The sequence below is a fragment of the Pelecanus crispus genome, chromosome 16 (assembly GCF_030463565.1).
Source record: "Pelecanus crispus isolate bPelCri1 chromosome 16, bPelCri1.pri, whole genome shotgun sequence".
In the NCBI taxonomy this organism is placed as follows: Eukaryota; Metazoa; Chordata; class Aves; order Pelecaniformes; family Pelecanidae; genus Pelecanus; species Pelecanus crispus.
The window spans coordinates 4383741-4406278 of record NC_134658.1 but is presented as its reverse complement, the minus strand read 5'-3'; the positions used below and the strand labels follow the sequence as shown (position 1 = coordinate 4406278).

The 22538-nt window shown below is 44.0% G+C and overlaps 1 protein-coding gene across 1 annotated transcript in view; it reads right to left on the bottom strand.

Annotated features, from left to right (window-relative positions):
• Positions 1-601: 601 nt before the first annotated feature.
• LOC104038742 (lethal(3)malignant brain tumor-like protein 4) overlaps positions 602-22538 on the bottom strand; it is a 37367-nt gene continuing 15430 nt past the window's right edge. Inside the window, exons 11-21 of the mRNA XM_075721893.1 lie at positions 21262-21338; positions 19714-19799; positions 15850-15960; positions 14553-14667; positions 14338-14437; positions 13345-13524; positions 11834-11965; positions 11386-11447; positions 8790-8956; positions 4139-4201; positions 602-730 (exon numbers count right to left, since the gene is read on the bottom strand). Coding sequence (XP_075578008.1) covers positions 602-730; positions 4139-4201; positions 8790-8956; positions 11386-11447; positions 11834-11965; positions 13345-13524; positions 14338-14437; positions 14553-14667; positions 15850-15960; positions 19714-19799; positions 21262-21338 — 1222 coding nt within the window. The remainder of the gene's footprint in view (positions 731-4138; positions 4202-8789; positions 8957-11385; positions 11448-11833; positions 11966-13344; positions 13525-14337; positions 14438-14552; positions 14668-15849; positions 15961-19713; positions 19800-21261; positions 21339-22538) is intronic.

Genomic DNA, 22538 nt, shown 5'->3' with positions numbered 1-22538 from the left:
CCCACGGTACCCTTCTGCTGTGGCGTAAGCAGCCCAATAGCCAGGGGTATTAGAACAACTAGGATCAGTAGGAGAAAATGGAATTTAAAAACCAGTCCTGAAAAGGTCAGCTCTTGAGTCACAGCATTGAAGGATACAGGTGAGTTGCTCTGAAGTGCATCCTTCCCCTATTTTCTTACCCTCTTTTCAGAGTTTTTAGACATAGAGAATATATTAAACATGCTGGTGATAACTCAGTCCCTCTTTCAGGCACTATCATTGGACACAGCAGTCATTTTACTCATAGCTTTCTTCTTGCTATTGCAGCTCCACCAATGTGACCCTGGATTCCCCTTATAACCGGAGGTTTCTTCTAGATCTCAAAAAGAGATTGATATATCAAAACCAAATTCAATTACAAAATATAGTAATATCCTCTTCTTGGAAGTGAAGCTGCCCCATATTCCAGACTGTGGCAGGATTTTTATGTCCTCAAAATATTTTAATAAGTTCTACTTAAAATACATCTGAGTCCCAATCTGCCTGTTCGGCACACTGTAATGCTCTCAGCTGAAGATCTGCTCCCTGTCAGTTCCTCATGGGCTCTGCCAAAGGGCTCTTCTCAGTTGTCTTCTGCGGACTTGAACATGAGAATGGCATTGTAGATCTTCAGGGCAGGACCCAGCTTGATACTGAGTATTTTAACTATGTCGCTCTGGTTCAGGAGCAGGAAGGCCTCACCATCTATCTGCTAGAGGTTGGAAACACAACGTAAGATAAAGATTACCACCAAGAGATAGGCAGGATTCTCACTTCTGGTCATTCAATGAAACAACATACTTGGATCTGAGGAATCAAAGTACAAACACAGCTCTGAAGACTGAAACCTTGTACTTCTCCCTCGTTCTGGCACCCACACCCCTGTGAGGTGTCCAGGCAGGCTGCCCTTTCCAAGGGTCTCAGGCCTCATCCAGCAGCCCTTTTTCTAGAAACAGAGAAGCCCGAGTGTGGGCAAGGCTTATGGAGAGACCATGAGGAGGAGGATGCTGATTCACTACTTTTTATTCAATATAATTGCTCTAAAAAGCCAACAACTGTCAAAAATCCTACAGCCTATTCACAATCTGTGGCCAGAAGTTAGATCAGGAAATCCAGAATGTGAGTCCTTCAGGAGGCAGCTATCCAAGAACTAATATATTACACTGATCTGTGATGATTAGAAATATAAAATCACCATTTCCTAGTGCATTCATCACATACTGTCATTGCATAGACTCTTCGACTCCTGTTAAGTTGTTCAGGGTAAAATTTAAAGCCAAACCCGCTTTTTTTCTGCTGGTTTTGGTCAGCTCTACTAAAAAGCTTACAGATGAGAAAAATTCCTGAGATGTCAATATCTGACTACTCTCACAACTAGTACATACTATGCCCATAGACAACAAGTCTCTGTTTAAAGAGAAACAGCAGGCTATTGTGAAATCATCTTCAATGACACTAAATGGGCTTGCTGAGCACATGGCAAAAGAGATCATATGCTATATAAAACAAGGCACAGTAAAGACATGTCATCTGTCTGGACTTACATATGCACTCTCCTAATCTATCAGCAAGGAGCTACTCGATTAGATTCAAAGAAAGCAAGCGAAAAACATACTACCTTGTGAAAATACAGGATGTTCTAGGTAGCAGCGAGTGAAATCATATTATTTTAAGAAGAGGTTAAAAATTTACTTGGGTTTACAAGAACATCCACAGAGACAACACAGATATAATTAATATAAACCCCAAATGCTGCAGGGAAGAAGCCAAAGATTAATGGACACAGACAAACAATATGTGTCTCCCTACGTTATTCCATTAAAGTCCATTTACAGGGACTGACAGCATCTCATCCTCTCGCTTGATGTTCACCAGTGCAGCAGACAACACCGGGCACTCAACTCATCCAGAATAACAACTCTTCTAGTTCTGTGGTCTTCCTAACTAGAACTTTTTTGGACGTCAACGACTGGTGGAAGAGGATACACCGAAGAAACTTGGACAAACATATAATTAAAGTAAAGAGCTGGGAGCCAGGAGATTTGGTTTCCCCTTCTCTAACCACACAAGAGACCGTTAGCAAGTTACTTAACCTCCCAGTATGTACACTGGAAATGACAGCAGTGCTCCCAGTCCACAGATGGCCGCACAACATCCCCGAATCTTATTTGCAAGCTGCCTAGAGTCTACACTACTGCAATGAACATGTTAAAAATAGCTTGAAACAAATGGACTGCTGCTTAGATTAAATAATATAGAGTCAAGAGTAGCAGAAAACTGCTGGAAAACAGCCCTACGTTTCAAAATGGTTTTGAGTCCAATATTATTTCTATGCTTCATTTTCACTGCATTGCCTCAGATGCCTATTTTAAACAGACCTTCCCTGAACTGGACCTAGAAACAAGCACAATATCAGCGCCTGTGCTTTATTATTCATTTCTTTGTTCCATCTTATTTGGACGGTTTTTAAAATTCTGTGCACAATTTGTTCTCTTCGTTCCTAATGTAAGCAGCAACTTATCCCTCTCCCCGCCCCCCGCCAAGAGAAGTCTGCAAGGGATTTATTTATCCTGAACGGCGAGCACTCAAAGGCCTGATTACAGCTAATGGACAACGCGAGTGGAGCTCAGCAGTCCCGTCACTCACACCTGAATTCTGGCCAAAGCCAAACTGCTAAAAGGGTTTTAATTTCAAACTGACAATTTGGTTTGAGCATAAACCTGAAAAACAACTCAAGCCCCTCTCATTTGGCATAGGGAATCATACTTTGAGACTGCAGAAAGTAAGGTATTAAAATAGAACATTGGCTATCCACTCTCTGAACCAGAAAGCAGTCGCTGTGTTCAGGACCCGGTTAAATTATGGCTAGAAGAAATAAAATACATCGTGAATGCTTGGATTCATTAGAAGATTTGCTAGTTACACCTTACCTACCAAACCCTCACCTCTAAATACATCTTCACTGGAAATCAGGATGCACCTTTTACACTCAGCTACACTGACAGATTGGTTCAGTCAAATAAAGTTCTTTATTCCCACTATATTCAATTAACGAGTTTTCCACTCTATTGTTACATTGTGAATAGAGCTTTTTGCAAGCCTCCATTTCTTTGCTTTATATTTTGTGTGTGTGTGCATGTTTTTTAAAACAAGCGAAAACAAAAAACACAGATGCATAAATCCCATAAACTGCATTACAGCCGGATTCATCCTGAAAGAAAGCCAGCTCTGGGGAGCAGTCATCTATTAAAACCCTGCCCTTTACAGTCGCTACAACGTGCAATGCTTTTCCTCAGTACAGAGGGTGCGCTCAGCGCCGCACAGAACAGAGAAGGTACAGCCTCTTCCCTCAAGCTCTTACAATCAGAGCAGTAGAGCTGTGATGATAGGAAGGGAGGTACATCTGCGCAAATTTATCAGGGGCTCATAAAGAATCTCCAAGTCATACCTGCAATGTAGCTGGAAGCCAAAGCACTCAACAGAGCCCAAGTGTCTATGATCCATGCAAAGAAGCGTGCTAAGAAAGAGGACAGCCATATCCTGCACTAGCTGTGGTTTCTCAGAAGCCACGGTGAATGCACCGTAACAGGGGACAGAGCCCAGCCCAGCAAGTGGCAGCAAAGGCAGGACACACTGCATGCAGGACATGCTCTGATTTCCCAACCCCTGCTTGTTCAAGGGAAGCTTCCCCTCCTGCTCTCTCCGCAGCCCATGGGGGAAGCCAGCGATTCCTGGGAAACCCTACGACTGCCAGCCTCACCAAGAGAAGCAGGCATATGTGCTCGTTAGGGGGAGCAGATGAGATCTTCACTGCACCATTCCAACAGGACATCTTTATAACGATGCCAAACCCACTGCACCATAGTCCAAGACAGGATGTTAAGCATAAGCTCCTTGATTGGAACTGCAGGGGAAATTTAAAGCAGCAGAATGCAATTAGCCATGCTGGAATTCAGCTCGATGCTGAAGCTGCCTCCTAAATGCCACAGGCTCTTTAATGACAAGTCTGAGCACGTCTGTGCTCTCTGACTGGAGCTCAGAGTAACAGGGGTACAAAACCACCTCACTGCCATCGGACCCGCCAGCGGCACAGCACAGGATTCGGGCAGACTTGACTTACCTCTTCCCTGAAAACAGATGCTTGCTCTTTGCAACCAGGTAAACGCTGGATGAAGCTTACCACCTGGAATTACATTTGGGAAAAGAGAAATATGGACAATTAAAATGGGGTATCATCAAGCAAAAAGGTCATATTCCTGTATATGAGTTCTATATGCAAGAATTTTAAAAAACTTTAATACTTACAACTCTCCATTAATGAAGGGTATATATGAAAAACATTATTGGGTTGTTGCTGCAACACCCCTGCAAAGCATATACCTATATATCCTTTCCATATTGGTTACCTAGAATACTTTCCGTATTGCCTTTTGACCATTTATCTTTCTGTAAAAGCCCCATTTCTCCATTGTTCAAAAGGATTTTTATAAAACATCAAGAATATTTTCACAGATTAAAAGCCGTATATAGCTATCCTATTCTAAAACCATCCACAACTTCACTTTCTCTATGGTATTGCTGGAAAGTAAAATTTAAAAGAAATAAGAATTTAGACAGTTTCCCATGATGACCTTCCTTTAAGAGACAACATAAACCAACCGAATGAGTACTGCTGGTTTACCAACATGCAGAAGGCAGAAGAGCTGGGAAGGAAAGGAGTTTTGGTTTTATTTAATGCGTGGTGGGTGCACAGGATCCATGGAACCAACAGGATTAAACGAGTAAAAGTTAATTTTACATTTCACATTAGGGAAAACCTTTCTAAGCAGGAAATCTGTTAACATTTGGAATAATCTCCCCGGAGACATGCAAGCAGCCCTTGGATTACATTATATAACACTAAGTAGTGCAAGGAGCAGTCCTGAATGCAGCGGAGGATGACTTAATATGTATTGTCTTCTCCAGCTGTAGCTTCACTGGTTCATAGAAGATTTGTATATCGAGGCATAATCAGATCAAACATCTCATGCTAATTGGATGCTCCCTTGCAGGAACAGCTCTGTTTCAGAAGGCATATTCATTTGAGTTATTACAGATATGACATTTCTTCCATGAACACAAACAGACAAATAGTTAGGAGGGTTCACTGTCAAAATACAAGCTTCCCTTTAACTCACGGTTGCCAGACTCTCTCCTAAATCGTGTCACTGCTTTTTCCAGCTGATCCCACCACTTGACTAATACTCGTTCCCTTCCCCCAGTTCCGACCACGCAGGAACGGAGCTGTCAGCGTGCCCTCCGGTTTTGCTCTACCCCGGCAGAAGCCGATTTTTGGTGAACAGCTGACTCCCATTGTTTCTGTTACATAAGCTGAAAGCAGGGCATGCCTCTCACGTTTTGCCCTTATCTCCTGCCAGCAGAGACAGCTCCATCTTAAAGGGAACTCCTAAAATCCACATCTCCATTGGGCAGTGACTCCGAATTTTGTTCTGTAGAAGTGCAAACTCCTATTATAAACAGACAACAAAATACTACTTTCCTTTTGAATCCCCCCTCCCCTTTTCTTATAATTAAAACACAAGTGAAAATCCATCTGCAGGGTCTGGTACCTTCCAGAATTTAAGAGATGGCTAGACCCCTGGGGGCAAGACAGTAAGTGCCCTTTAGCGTCTATGGTATTGAGAGGCTGGTAGCAATCTCCGGGGAATGACCTGAGCTTGCCTTGCCCCTGTGTCCCTCTCTGCACAATTGCTGCTGGCTATTGCCACGGACACTCAGTGACAGGCCTTTGATCTGTCCCAGAGTCATCTGTACAGGCACTGCAAGCACTCTGTGCCACAGGAGTGGCGTTTGAAACAAACGGGAGGCCTGGGGTTTACCAGAATGGAGAAAAGAGAGGGAAGGAGGATGCCAGAGGAGAATACAGGAGAGAAGGTCCCCAGGATACGAGACCCTGGGTTCCACGAGCCGCAGGGACCTGCCCGTCCCATCACTGCTGGGGAGGGAGAGTCCCCAAACCAAGACGTGGCAGCTGAGGGACAAGGGAGGCTCGGGTACGCAAGGCCAAAACACAGTAACACCGTGGGCTGGTGGAAACCAACACAGCCCCACAATGGTGGCAGTGAAGCCCTGAACCAAGGGAAAGGGTGAGGCCGGAGCGGCTCAGGATGAGGGTGGGAGAGGTGTCGGACAGGTTAGGAGCACAGTGGGATCAGGCAGATCAGGGCTTTCCCTTTGAGGAGGTGAACGCCTGCCTGCCCTTCCTGCTGGTAACAACCTCAGCGCTCACAGAGCTATCTGGTGGAAGCGTCTTACACTACGACTGCATGTTGGTAAAGAGAAAGGGGCTGAAAAAGAGCTTTACGTAATTCTGAGAACACCATAGAAACTCCATGCGGCCCATACGGAAGGTGCTGAGGCAATCCCAGATGTGTGCGATACACTGAAATCAGCACAGTACTGGTATATCTTTTTGGTAAAGTTGGAAGGTAGCCTCACACGGCACCCCTTTAATATCAAGCTGTAGGAGAACTGACAACGCCTCGTGAGACTATGCAGAGAGGAGCTGGGTTTAACTGGGATTTACTAACCCACAAGCAATTAGCACAAGGACAGTCCCCCCCAGGGTATTAGCAACTGATGCAGGATTAACTAACAAACAGCACAACTCCAGCACGTATTAATGTTCTTCTGTGATTCGATATCCTTCACTAGCTGTGCTCTGAAAACATGACAGGAAGCTTTCAATAAATAACAAAGCTGCATTAAAGTAACTACTCTTGTTGACTGTTCAATGTTACCGAGAGTTTCTTAGCTTCAGGGCCCCTAAACACTGCTGCTGCTCTGCCATGTCAGCTGTTCTCAACCAAGAGAGAATTAAAGCAGCATTTTCTTCCTTCATGTGGGTTTTATAAAATAAAAAGTTCTTCAGTCTGAAACCAAAGGAGAATTTTACACCCCCATTACTCTTGTTTCAGATCAGCAGAATGGCCTCCTTTGTGCAGCAGAGTTCAAAGCACAACTCAAAGGCAAATGTTTGCCCTGTAGGAAGATGTTAGGAGCCCAAATGCCAACAGATCAAATCTACTTTGGACTCACTAAAACACAGAGAGTCCTGCTGCTTTCATCTTCCAGACCTGCGGCTACATTTTACTGCACATGCTGATCCTGCGAGCGCTCATACAAAGGCCAAATTGATTCCTATGGGAATTTGTGATGAACGTAATTTGCAAAACCAGATCCACTTTACTGAAATTCAAGACAAAACCTGTAATGACTTTAGCCAGTCCATTGTGGTGCTGCAACTCATCTTTTTAATGTGCTATTCACACTCCTACTGGCAGTCGAAACTTCATCAGTTGTTTTGGGCTGCAGCGCAGAGCACAGTTCAGTGTATTCTGGGTTTTGAATCGCTACATCCAGAGTGCCCTGCATTCATGCCTGTGGTCCCTGCTTACATTCATCTGTTATCAAACTAATATCCCAGTTAAATTTACCCAGCAGTTGCTTTAAAGGTCAACTGCAAAGGACAAATTTTATTTGGCTTGTATCCTGACTCTGTTCTTCCATGAATCAGCCTCCACGTTTTATCTGAAAGAAAGAGATTCTGATTTTCATGTCAGAGGATTAACTTCCTTCTGCCTTTATTGATTTTCTGTAAGACCTTTTGGAAAAATCATCGGAAGCTTTCTCAAAAGAAGGATATGAACAGCAAATCTTTCAGGGAGATTTTTTCCTCCTTGCTATGAGGCTAATTCAAACACATTTTCATTACCAAAAAAAAAAAACCCAAACCCAGCCCCTAACAAAAAAGGACCAAGTTTTAAAACAACCACACTAATTACTCTAACCCCCTCACAACTGCTGTGGTTCCTGTTCCTGTGATCCTGCAATCCCACCAGACTCCTAGCTGACCTCCAGCATAAAGAGCAAAGTCAAGATTGGATTTGTCTGATGTAAGAGGCACTTAGGGAAAATGCACTTTCTAAAAGTCTCTGAAGATCCTCTGTGCATCATGAAGGGTGCCTTTTTCCTGCTTTGCAGATTACCTACATCCTTGCAAGCACAACATTACAGCAGACTTCTCTTGAATTAAATGGCCTGCGATTAAGTGCCAGGATCCAAACTGTCACCACTTCCCAAGTGGAGATACAAATATTATTTATGCCCAAGGCATCGAGGCAAAAACCAACTACTCAGCACACCAAAGATACCGGCTTTTTCACACGCTACCTAGTTACAGGAGACATCTCAAGAGCTAGGACTGCAGAGACGTATCCACAGCTGCACAGCTACCTCTGTCAGAAATCAGGTCAGGCTGTGGGCAGCTCTGTTCCAGGGGAATCAGGCAGAGAGACGCAGGAGGAGTGGGCACGCACAGTGCAGTTTGGAATTAACTGCAATGTAAAAGTGAATCAGCAGCAAAGTCAAGGGAGAGGGGGAGGGAGATCAGAGAGAAATGGAATCTGCTGTCAGAATCATGTTTCAGGCCCGAGGACTAAAAGATCAAGGGGTAAATAAACAAAGAAAGGGAGGGAATGCTAATCAGGGAAACAAGCCATGGACACCAGAGCGTTAACAGGGATCCTTCCCCTCCCTTATAAAGGGACTTGGGTATAACTTCTAGCTGAGTCAGCTATGTCATATGCAAAGCAAACAGAAAAGCACTGCCTAGGAGAGGAAAGGAAAGTTGTCTTCCAATTAGCACTCCAGAAGAGGAGGGCTCTGTCATTCCCGCACCCCTAGAGCGGAACAGGGAACAGGTAACTCACCTCTTCCACAGTCCACTTGGCCACATGTTTGGCCGTGAGGCCCGAGACCTCTGGCAAGAGCTTGCAGTGCTGCTCCCAGCAGAGATGGAGGCGGTGGGTCGGGCTAGAGGCCAGGGAAGGCATGAAGATGGACTGGTGGAGGGCCTGCTGGAGATCCAAATCAGGGTCTGGAAAAGGAAGCGAGACAAGTCAGAGCAAGGCTTCAGGTAGGAGCAATTACAACAAAGCAGGAGGAAGGGTCACACTCTGGAGGGAAAAGCAAGGCAGGGTGAGCAGACAGCCAGGCACGGCTACTGCATGGCACGCTGAGCTTTCAGGGCATTCTTCCCACCCTCCCGAGAAGGAGGAAGGAAAAAAAAAAAGATAAGATAAGATTGCCAGGCTCAAGGCTTTATCGGTAGCTTCTTCCCTGGAAAATGATGTCATGCTGCTAACAGAGAAGATGTTTGCAGCATTTTATTGACAAGGTGGAGGAGTTCTGGTAACAGCATCTTCGGCTGGAAAGGAATGGCATTGTTCCAGCTCCCAGCTGTAGCCAGCCTGCGAAGAGCGCTACGCGTGCCAGCTGATGGCCTGGGCTCGCCGCCTCCCCAGGAGACTGCCAGGCCAGGAGTGCTGCACGTTACCTTCAGACATCGACTCCTTCCTCATGTGTCAAGTGACAGAAGCTTTAAAAATCAAGGCAAAAAAAGGAAGAAATCACCCCTCCCTAATGAGATCACTCGAGTAGTGCAGAGTCATGGTCCTACAGGGACTTGCCTGGTTATACAACAGGAAGCGAAGCAGAGGACGGAAACAAGATGGGAAATATTCCTCTGGTTTACAGCGGTTACCATGTGCTGTCCCCTCGCCCCCCACCCTGCCAGGCTGTGCGCAGGGTGCGCAGGCTGCCCGGCGCCATCCCGTGGCAACCGTACAAAATTCCCATTTCGTTCCTGCCTTCGGAAAGGTTTGGCATGCCCAGCACCGGGAGGGCTGCCGCTCGCCTCTGCTGGGTTTGCTCAGCGTTAGCACAAACAGTTGTTAGTAGGATGGTGTGCAAGGATCTGTGGGGTGCGCCAGTCGCTACGTGTAAAGCACAAAGGAAAACTATTGTAAAGAAAAAGCAAATTTCCACGATTTGCCTGCTCCTCACCAGCCGAAGTGAAAGCAGCACTGGAGGCAGAGCCTGATCTAGCGAAAGGTCACTCCCCTGTCCCCAGCTGTGTCACCTTATCGCGTCTCCACCTCCCAAAGGACGTGGGACAGCATCAAATATAGATCTCTATTTCTAATAATGAGATTAAAGAGGGAAGATTTAAAAAAAAAATAAAGCCTGAGTAAGAACTGCTCAGTTGAGGAGCTGATGCTGCTGGTGTCAGCGGGGCACAGGACACTGCTCCTGGGAGGGCTGTCCCCTGCTCCCCGCACCTCCCCGGTGGCGGGGGCAGCAGCCGGCTGGGCCCCCACCTCCGGCCCCAGGAGGTCCCGTTTGTGCCCGAGGATTTACGGGCTGCCACGTCCCTGAGGGGTGAGTGCTGCTTCTGCCACAGACCGCCTCCTTTTCTTCACTAATCCCAAATCCTCGGGGGTAAGCATCCAAACCACAATCTAAAGAAATTATTTTCCCTTTGAGAAGGAAGCAATGTTCTAATAGTTTAAATACAGACGGGACAAAAGCTCTGGGTAATTGTGAAATTACAGGTCAGCTGATTATTGCAGAATATCCCTCTGCTGATTTCCATCATTCTGTTTAAGGTGAATGCAAAGGGAGAGCAGACAGCTTTCCCTGCCAGCTGCAACTGCAGCTCATAGCTGGCAGACTTCTCCAGCTCTGACTACAGAAGTCAGCACTAGGTAGAAATGAGTATTAAAAAAAAAAAAAAAAAGCTAGGCACCTGTCCCAGTTTGTGTCTGCTTAGCTATTTTTGATTGGAGACTTATTACCATGTTAAATCCTCCTAAAAGCCTGGTCAGCTCAGTTCTCTGAAAGAGCTTTTTATAGTAAATCTGAAAGTTAAGCATATGGTTTGCTAAAGTGATATCAGAAAGCTTCTCTTAAAACTTAACCTGTCACATACCAGAAAAAAAAAGGCATTGTTCTTCCATTTAATTTTTTTGTTTTATTTGTCATCCTTAGGAGAGCCTTAAAGAAAGTCACCACCCAAAATGATTCTAAATATGTTTCTGAATACCCAGTGAGGTCTAAAGAAAGAAGTCAATGGAACTTAAACTACCTGCCTGGTTTTGACCAAGTCTCCGTTGTCACCTCTGCTGGCTCTGTCAGCAGAACGGCCACCAACTGCTTGGGGAACAAAAACCCCTTGCCACTTCAGAAGAATATACGGTGGTACAAGAGATGGTGCAAGCCTGTCTTCTCAGTTAATAAATATGAGGCTTCACTCTACAAAGTATTAAATATTTCACTTGTAAGTAATTTTACCCTTCCTCCTCATTTTAAAGGAAGAAAGACTACCATTACCATCGCCTCCAGCATGTGCTTTCTCTTGACTGTGGAATCAGACAAAAAAGCTGTAAAGTTTTAAATGCTCCTTGTGACTGTGGCATATTGCACATATATGCACACACAGAGAAAAAGAAATAAAATTTAACTAACCTTTCCCATTGCTTTCCTGTTTCACCAGCTGGAACTTTATATAGGCATGCGAGCACCCAAGCCTGAAAGCATCAATCACAAAACATTTCAAAAGATACACAAATTAATATAATTTCTTCTCTATACAGAGATTAATGGGACTTTTAGGAACCAAAAACTTTGCCCTGTTAAAGTAAGCAATAGCACTGCTCCGTCCCTGACCTCTCTTTCTCAGCTAAGGACCGTGCTATTAAATTCATAAACTCAGATTTGAGTTTACTGCAGGAAAGAGAGGGCCCAAAATAATGGGAAGAGGGAGGAGATTTACCATGTCATTCTAAAACACTACGCTGCAAATCTCTGATCAAATTGGGCTGTTCTAAGTTATGATTTACATCTGTATTTCAGATATAGCATCAAGGAACACAACTGTTAATGCATGAAAATACCTCACAAAAATGTTATTTACTTTTTCGGTTTGGCTTTGATGTCTGCACAGGAATCCTCTTCTACCCAGTCTCTCTCTTGATTGTTTTCAGACTGTTCCGACAGACTGTGAACACTGCTTTGACATGACTTCTCACTGTCTTGTGCAGATTTTCTGGAAAGACAGATAAATGACAGTAGCTAAACTGACATCCTCTGTTCCCTTTTCCCGCAGGAGAGCAAGGCTGGCTGCTTCTTGCAAGTGAGAGCAACAACTACCACCTAGTGGTAGCAGCTTTCCTCTCCCCCGCCATCACGACTGGCACACTACAAAGCGCTTTTTTACTCTTCAGCGTGGATTGAGAGAGATTATGTGAAATAAATCAGCCCCTGTGGATGGAAGCTCTGATCCCAGCAGCTACAAGAAACCCACTGAAGCATGTGTTATGATGAGATCAACAGATTTAAGATTTTTGAATCTTGATACCTCTGGATAACACTGAAGAGTCTCCATGACTGAGTTTGATGCATAAACTGAGCTACACAGTTGCCCAAGGAAGTACAAGCAGTAGGGTGTTATCAGATTTGCATACCGAATTCAGGCCTCCCACCATCAGGAAATGAAACACTTAGAACAGAAATATATCACAATTTTAGAATGCCATTTATTCTGGGAGAATCGCAAAGCTCCCGAGAGAGCTTTATGGTAACAGGGCCACTGAAATGCAATCAGTGGGGGGGCCGAGATTAGCAAATGGAGACCCCTGCACATTTCTGGGACGGGAGGAGGCAAACTTTGGCCATGTACGCCAGGAAGGGGAGAGAAGTATTCCCTTTTTCTGACCAAATATAGCTTGAAAATGTTGCAAATCCAAGCAAAACAAATGAACTTTAAAATGTATATAAGCCTTCATATACAACAAAGACCAAAAGTATTGCTGGAGTTTGCTCTAGTGAGACTGGACTCGTACAGACTAAAGGCGACAATAATAAAAGCCTTCATGTCCAGGTCTGTCCCATGACACATTTTAACTGCCTCCTGCAGTCCAAGAACTAATACACAGTTTGCTTCAATGATACTCAATTCCAAGATTTTCGTGTAAGAAAATAAAATTTCTGAAGGAGCTCAACTTGTTTGCCAAGTGATACACATATAGTTATTACGCCTACCGGTGTAATACAGCCGACTCTGGGGTTGATTGCAGTTACAGTTTAATAGTGCAAAATAACCTTGGCTTGACAGTTTTAGGACAGGAAACGAAGGAAAAGAATATATTTTAAATTGAAACAGCAAGGAAAAATTTATGGAGACAGAATGCAATTTCCTTTGTTGGAATGTGACCAGAGCAGCAGGATTAAGGAATCAAGAAACCTATTAAGGCATATAAGGGTATAAAAGTGCACTGCTCTGTGTTAAGAGTGTCTGGGGCACGGGTCAATACTACAGACAGATGAACTCAATGCTCTGCTGCTTCTCTGCCAATTCCTGTGTTTTTCAGCCTTGTAAAATGGTTTTGCTCCCCAGTACCTGCCCAGGAAAAGGTTTCAGCTCACCTGGATTGTGGAGAGTCCTCCTGAGAAGACTCTCCTGCTCCCAACAGAAACGGGGCAGGAGTCTCCAGCCTCTTGGCTTTCTGCATGCTATTGCTAGGGGAAGGTCTCTCCCCACTCAGGCGGTCCTGTAACAAGTTTTCCCTGTTGAGGTTCACATCAGAATATGGACAGCCAACTAACCTGTGTTAAAGAAAAAAGAAAAAAAAAAGAGAGAGAGATGACAATGCATGTTTTTAAGTCACACAGTCTTACCAGCCTCAGGCAGACATATCCATCAACAAGCCCAGAAAAAGCGAGGCCAGAAACACTCAGGAGATGTTATTACCCAGCTTTAGGTGCAGGAAAGCAGGGGACTACATGGCAAAATTAGAAACCAAAGTCATGTTTTTAAAGAGTCACCTCAAAGAACAAGAAGAGCTATTCCTCTGTAGCCTGGCTGGCTGAACAGTATTTCACAAAATAAGACAGTCCCGCAACTTTCACTCTGAAAAATTCAAAGCCCTTTACCACATTATATACTACTAGATCTTCAGACCTCCCATCTGAGATTGTTTTCTTGCTCTTTAAAATAGTTTAATTGAGCAAAACCTTCCTCAAAAAGCAGAGCACAAAACACGAGCTAGCTCTCCTCACTCTTACACTTTAATAATCTGCCCACACTCCCTCTTTAACTGTCTCCCTGCATGCTGTTCTTGGGTATATTATTTTACAAAAAAATTTCCTTCAGTAATGCTGGAATGTAGAAATTGGAGTGAATTAATCTATGTTGGATTGCATTGCAGTTGTAATGATTACACTGGTATAAACAAAATTTATGATGAAACAGCACATTTAGACACAAGAGGGAGCTGCAATTGCAGTTATAACTATCTCCAGAATAAACACCCTGAGATAATTTCAGTGCAGTGCAGGTGCTTGTTGCTGCATTATTATTATGGACAGCAGTCAGACTCTCGCAGGCAGAACCCTTATAAGAAGACCTCATATACATACGTATAATGTGTTCCATATCGTGGTCCCCTGACATGACCGATACCGTGGCAGCCTGGAGTGGGACACGCTTGTCCCACTGTTCCCACTCGATCAACCGCACCTGGTAATAGGAAAGAAAAACTTAAAGAGATTTGTAAAACGCTCCCTGCATCTGAAGAGCAGACTTGCACTTAGGAAAATGATTCAACGTAAGAATATGATGTCATTTACTTTACCTAGAGGGACTTGCAAAGCGTGTCCAGTTTTTGCACACCAGCCTACTGGATGAACATCAGGGCTGTCTGCATCGACCCAGAAATCATAATTATGGTCCCAGCCATCAAAATGTATCTAAAAGAAGCACACAGTCTCAGTGAGAGATACAGTTAAGGACATGACTCAGCTTTTATTTTAATTTCCCCCTTTGTTTCACCTTGCTCAGCTCGGGGCTGATTCATTCAATCTTTCAGTCAAGCACAACTGTCCTTTGTGCTCAGTGTAACTATTTGTTTTTGTGACCCCTGTACCTATGTTTTACAGAACAGCCACATTCTGGTGACACAGTCAAATCACAGGGTCTGCAAGAAAGCACAGACCGTGGGGTGCTCCGGCACACTCTATACTCAAAGACTAAACCTGTGCAAACACAATTACTTAATTGTTTTGTTTTCTGAGGATCCCAAAACACCATAAAAGCCAACAGGTTCAGTGAGTTTTGCAGTGAACAAGCCAGAATTTTCTGCTGGACAAAGGGACTAGCAATAGCTCAGATCCAGGTCAGGTTCACAGAGACCAAGGATCACTGCAGTTTAACGGCTACTGGGCTGCCTATGTGGCAAAGTATCAAACAGGTATGAACTGAGTATCATGCTACTATATATTGGCCAAACTTGACTTTTGCTTGCAGTCACAGCGATAAGACTGACAATCAAATGGCTAATGGGGAGCGAACTCCAGTCCTGCCCTCATCGTCACCCTGCGGGAAGGAGACCTGTGGCTGAGGAGCCTCCATCAGTGCGCGCTCCACTTTCGCTGGCTCATACTTAATTTCTCAGAAGCCAAAGCACAACAGATTTTTCTGGCAATATATTTATGTGAAAAGAATCAGTTACAATCCGTTTATGTAACAAATTAATACTGGAGAAGGAAGCTGTTTCCCACACGCACCAGGGTTTAACTTGCTTTGGGTTTTCCTTTAAGTATGCTAGGAAAAAAAAAATTGTCAGGTAGCTTCCCACCAGCAGAACATTAATGCTGCCTTCACTCGCACAGATCACACAGAAACAGCTAAGAGATGGAAAATCATGCTGTCAAATGTTATTTCAAAACAGTTACATTAAAACAGTAACTAACAATACCAAGCAATTCCATCAGACTTCAACAGGAATAAAACAACAGAAATAATTTCCAGTTGGGCAGGCCTGTAGGCTAGACCATCTGCAAGGCTCCTCATACCAAATGCGTCTTTTTTCTGTACTGCCAATCACTATATTCCTCAGCACAAGGGCTCTGCACTTTGAAGCAAGGTCATACCTTAATGCGATGGTCATCTTTGTCAACTATTGTTGCCACTCTTATCAAGATGGGATTTCTTCTGTCCACAGCCTCTAACTTCATATTAACTTGGAATCCGTGAGCAGGACGCTGTAAGAGAGGATTGTAAGCAGAATGCTAAGAAGTCTGGGCATTCAGAGCTAGTCACCTGCTCTGAATAAAATGTGCTGAAGTTTTCATCTACCATTCAAATGCCTTTGCAGCTTTGGCTCCTGATCTCACACAGCAGACTGATTCAGAGGTTAAAATCTGAGTTTCCTAGAGGATTAAGCTGTCTGTTTGTCAGCAGCCCAAAACTACTCGAGAGGAAGTCTGAGCTTCCTCGGTGCAGAGGAGCATTTCACAGCCAGGGCAAGAGGCACTTCCCTAACAGAAAAAAGGCCAGATAGTACCACAAGCTCCGCCAACACACAGACTCCGCAGTCTGACAGCAAAACTCCCAAACACAGCAGAGAGATGATCTCACATCGGACAAGGACAGCGGCCAGTTCACCACTGTCTCACACCTGAAGCACACCACTGCGTGACATCTCTCTTCCTACACTACGTGACATCCTTCTTGGCATCTGGGTATTACAGAGTCACCTTCATCAAGCAGGTTACCACCTACTTTTTAGGACAACAACTGCATCAGCTTGTTAACGACGACTGCTGAGAAGTGCGGTGCTGGGGCTCGAGAGCAGCTCCAGCCACCGAGTCTCCTATCTGCAGTGGCTGACTTACCCTTTCTCTCAAACCCCGGTGGTCAAAGTACTTTGTAAAAACTCCAGAATGTCCTCTGACCTGATGCATGTCCTTTGCAGCACCCACAGATGTAAACCTCTAAGTAACAGACAGTGTTTACCAATTTTTCCATTTATCTTTCCACTGACTGCAAATTCCTCCTCTGACCTCCTCAGCTGGGGGTTATGGAGCACTGGATACTCATTCAAAACACATCCTTCTTCACTTCTGCACACAAAGGTCAGGATTTTAGCAAGAGATGATAAATCGTGTCTTTGAACAAGATCAGGTTAATGAAAAGATGATTCTAATCACTCTTCCCTCAGAATCTCCTCACCCTTTTTACTGCCAGTAGCTGGGGGCAGGGAAGGAGGTCCACTTCGGAGCTAAGGGGATTACAGACTCCAAACCTCAAGTTTCTCTTTGGTCTTTTCACCTGGATGCAGACATTTATCCACAGGCTTCCAGACACACGACACACCGGAAGCCAGATAATCTAAACTGCTTTTAGTTTTAAGAGCATCTTACTGAACCAGCCAACCTTGTCCATCTTCCTTGAGGAAGAAGCCCGAGTGCTGGAGAACAAAATCCTGCCCAGAAGATGAGCAGGGCTATTGGTTTAAGTCCTGCTGAAGGGTTGCTGCCTTTTCGGCAATTTGAATTGACAGCCCACGACAATGGGCTGAAATAGTGATGCTGACAACCGAGCTGTCTCCTCCTGCATTTCTGGGTGGACAAGGCAGAAATCCAGACACAAGATCTGCTATTTGTGCTGATGATCAGTGTCTCCAGACTACATAAGATAGCTCTTGAAAACTGTTAAAAACTAATTCAGTGAAAAATGTCTGTTCTGGCTCTCAACCCATATTTTTATGTACTGATTTCCTGTAATTGCTAGCTGGAATAATAATAATAATAATAAAAAAAAAAAAAATCAATAACTGTGCCATGTATTTGCACTTCAGACCAACCAAGCCAGAAAAATAACAAGGTTTGATCTTCAAAGAGTTCTATTAACTGTTGATATATCAAATGCCTTTTTTTTTCCTGTCTCATTTTCGAAACACAGTCTTGGATGCTAATTTATATTCTGGAGTTTCATGAGAGCCAGAATTGGCCCTTCTACTGTTCTCTCAAAGCCAGATACCTGAAGGAGCAAAACAATGGCTGCAGAGATGCATGAAAAACAGGAAAAGAGGCAGACAAGACAGATAGTTGCATTCCCCCTTGGGAAGACACTTCACTATGGAAGAATCCAAAAAAGGGAGTACTCGGTACTGAAAAGGCTCCCTGTCCTGAGCAAAGCGCCGTTATCTTTGGGTGATGTTTCTCAACACATTTTATATTCTGAAAATCTGCGGAAAGAATGCCGTAATGACAGATTACTGAGGACTTCAGACTGGGAGTTTTAAGTAGGTTGTACTTCACCATTTCTTTTCGTATCATGAAGAGTTTTATTATCTTTCCAAAATATTTGTCTCTACAAAACTACTTCTATTGTTCTTATTCTGCAGCAATTGCTGCATTTTTTCACTCTTGTACTGTGAAGGTTCCCGTTTTCCAGCACTGTTGGGATTTTATGAGCACGGCACAGAAAAAGGCTGAGCCTACCCTGGGGGCAACAAACGTGACAAGCTTCACTCATCCTGCACACTGGCTCCGAGGTGCTTCACATGCTGCGCTGCGTGATCGAAGATGCTGTCTGCCCAACTCCATAAAACTTTAATCCAAAGGATGTTTTGGAGTTCAACTGTGCTGCAGATAACTCCAGCTGCGGCCTTACAGTTCTCTAAAGAGGCAAAACCAGCCTACTCCCTGACACCCACCTTGCAACCTACAACAACTTCAGATGGACACCTGCTGAAATCTAGCAATTATCAAACTTGTCTGGCTGGATTTTTACCTCCCTTATCTGAGGCCTCCCTGATTGCTTTTCCTCCTCAGTCCTAAAGAGCTTACCAACAAAATATACGGGAGGGCAGCAGGTATTAACCTGCAATGCTAACTTCATTGAAAGGAATCAAGACAAGTGTCACGATGACACAGAAAAGTTTTTAAACATATTGCAAAGTTTAGCAAGGTGAGCCAGCAGTGAGGAAGAAGCTGCTAAGGGGAAAAAAAAGCCATCAATTTTAAAGTATGGGGTTTTTTTAATGAAGTTATTTTAAAGGCTTTTGTTTTGTTTCTGCTCACAGTGAGCTTCCAGATAAATGCACTGAACTCCAATGTAAGAAACAAAAGCTCACGCTCCCAAGGTTGAGAGAACCATCCTCAGATTTCGTCTGTGGAATGATCTTACTCCACCTAGGAGTTTGGGAGAGATGCTCTATCACCTGTTACTATGCTTATTTCTGCAGAAGGCACAGCTAGCTCCTCCCTAGAAGAACTGAGATCTATACTATAACATCTAAGTCCTTGATCGGAACTTCTCACTCTACCTAACAACCAACCAGGGGAAGAAGGATTTGCACAACTGCAAGGTGAAAACGTTTTAGAGAAGTTTTTAAAACTTCATGCAGAGGGGACACCTGATGGAGGAACCGCACACTTCTCATTCCGCCTCAAACACACACCACCCCTTCCTCCCCTCCCCACCAAACGCCCCAGTCGCAGGCCAGTGCTATCCACTTCTGACCCCCATGAAGGGAGAGTCTGCAAAGCCTGTTCGACCAGCTTCACTCCTGCTCGGATGTCAAGCGGGAGATCCCCTCTGCCCACAGAGTCAGCCCTCGAGCAGACAACCAGCTCTTTCTCTTCTCCATGCCCTCTCTGAGGCAAGGTACTGCCCTTCACACGTTCCTCTGAAAGCTACAATTATCTGTGTGGACTGAAGGCTCTTCCCTTAAATCTGCTAATGGAGCAAGTGAAGGTGTTTAGTCAAAAATCCTTTCCAAGACAGCTTTTCATGGCGCTTTTTTTTTTTTTTTTTAAATATTGTAGTCTGCTGTGTGTTTTGTTTTAGCAGCAGTGAGAGATGATCTTAAGCTCAAAAAAGCCAGTTTCACCCTCTTGGCACAGACACGGTGAACCACCATCAGATAAAACATCTAGCAAGAAAGGGGAGAGAACAGGAGTTTCCCCTACCCTCCTGATCTAGGACAATCAAAGAGATTCACCAACCAGTTTGAATGCTCTTGCTGGGGCTGCCTGGGCATTAGTTTCTTCCAAGTAATTCTCCCACGAGAAGGCTTTGGAATCCTTGTATCCTGAAAAACCAGACAATTAACATTTAAGCAAGAAAAACCCACATTTATTGTTACAAACAACAGAAAAGCAGCTATGGCTATTATGCCATAATAGAAAAGCAACATGGCTATTATGTTAATTTAGCAGTTACAATGGATGGTGCTGGAAAGCGGCCTGTTTATTCATACACACCATTTACAGCACACAGAGCAGCACTGCAAGTTTCCCTAGCTTCCACACAGGGCTTTAGCCCTGACCTGAAAAACCCGAAGAGTTCATTTCTGTACAGCTTAATCAATGCTTATTCTCTAGAGAAAGCTGCCAATTAAGAGCTAGTCAGAAGATTCTGTGATGTGCCATGGCATCACTAAATTAATTTCCTATTTTATCAACTATTCTATGTGTGAGTGTCTGCGAGATTGTAGAAACTTCTCATCTCCTGCTACCTACTCACCCATAGCTGAGTAAAACTAGCAGTCTGGAGATAAAAGGCTCCATCGCCGTTACCATAATCTCAGACACCTACATGGGTCTGCTACTCAACAGTGGGATGTCTCTCCCTGGCAGCTACATTTTAAGAAACTGCTCTACTTTTTTTCCCTTCCTATTTCAGTATTTTTTAGCCTCGGTATTGTTTCCTTTTGGCAGGAGGGTGCAATGACTAAATGCATAGGACAGTCTGCAAATTGCTGCACGTAAATCTCTCAGCAGAGAAATCGGAATTGACTGCAGATTCTGCTGGGGGCACAGGCAATTGTGATATGAGATGGGGAACTGCATGACACAGCCGTGTTGCATGTTCCAGGAGCAGGACAGATGCAGAGTAAGCTGAAGAGGAAGCACTTACAACCCCTTTTTGTATCTGCAGCAAAGGCACAGAGGTTAATTCCTCCAATGCAGAGGGATCTTGTAGTGCCACCCACTCTACTAAACTTGATACACGGTAATTACAGAAATTCTTGCTCCCGAGCTGTCAATCTAGCAAACTGCAGACATCATTTTAAAATTTTTGTTATTTTTGAGGTGAATGAGCACTTCCAAGGCCTGAAAACAACATTGATTTTCCTGTAGGTTCTGTCCTTTTTCATTTGCCAACACTCTCTTCATTTACTGAATTCCAGTGCAGCAGAAAGAGACGTGGCTTCAGTTACTCCTTCATTTCCAGAAATTCCCTCTTATCATCTATGAAATGATACTGATTCTTCTTTCCCCTAGCTCACCTTAAAGGAAATCGTGCAAACACTTCAAAGTTCTTTCCCTTCTGAAATCAAGTTCAATTACAAATTACCAAAACCCATTCCATTTTTTCAAAGAGCTATGAAACAAAATAAAATGCTGTGGCAAAAAGTATGAACAATAATATTGTTCAGTCAGTAAAGAGTACTGAATGGAACCTGTAACTTGTAAATACGTAATTATGTGGAAGATGGAGCTTGCACGTTTTTTGTCTGAGGCAGGAAATAAGTCTCACTTTCAACATACCAGGTGGTGTTGTCAGTGGGGTTCCAGTTTCTTGGCAGTAGCCAACAGGACGAATATATGGACTGCTAGCTTCACACCTGAATCAAAGGGGGAAAGTGGGCACCAGTCAATTTGAAAGCAAAAAGAAAAGAGAATTTCAAATGCTCTCTGATATGCCTTTGCTGGGTTAGCAGATGCTTTCAGTGGGTGTGATCATGGTGTAAAAGACAAGCATTACCTCGTTAGAATTTATAGCGCCAAGTTTTCAAGGTGTTTAAGCTGCCCCAAAGGATAGGGAAATACAAAGAAGAATGTCTGGTGCTTTAAAAAAACAACAGCAAAAAGCCCATACCAACCACAGTTTGGCCTGGACATAGTATCATCCAAGGTAAAATGCAAAGGAAGCAAAGAAACAAAAAACAACCCCCCGTCCCTAACTGAAACACCATTACTGTGGAAGAAGGGGAAATTACTTTTAAGGTCTTTGCCAAGAACTGCACATTATCCATTAATTCTAGCTGCAACCTAGTGATAGATTGCCTGGTTCCCAATTTTATTGCATATTTAGATCTTCTGAGCCCCTGAGGGAGGCAACGGGCCAATTTGAGACAGCCCCTTTTGTCACATCTGCTCCGAGGAAGGGACCAAAGCAGTCTTTCAGATCTGAAAACACACAGGTTTCTTCCTAGCCAAGCTCTACTTTGAAGCTTTGTTTGCTTGTGTTTCCCATTAAAATTTTCAAATTCCAAACAAAACACGGCATGAAAACAAAGCTTCACGGGCTAAAATGGTAAAGGAATGAGATCTAAGGTCCCGCAAATGGAAACACCAGTGTTACAAAGCTCTGCACGGCGTATTTATGGCAAAGAAAGCAAAGACCAACTTGCCACCAAACAGGTGCCTATCTTGAAAAACCCAAACAAAAGAAGATGGGGAAGAGAACACAGAATACTGATCACATCAGGGCTATTCCGATAAGCATGTGCCTTGTGTTGCTTTCACAGACAAATTCAAAGAAAGTTGCTCCATTCATGTAGGCTGGAAAACATGGACCAAAAAGAGAAAACGTTTCCTTGACTGATATCCCACCCGGCCCCAGAGTGAGGGCAGGGGATCAAGATTCTCAGATGCAGAACAACTGTAGTGCAGGTCAGGACTTAAAGCCTAAATGTTGGCAATCATTTTTATTTTCAAAGGGCCTTCGCCAAACTCCACTGAAGCAAATGGAAAAGATTTTTACTCACTTCTGTACTGCCTGCTTCCAAATGTAAGCTGGCAGAGAGACATGCCAACACCCA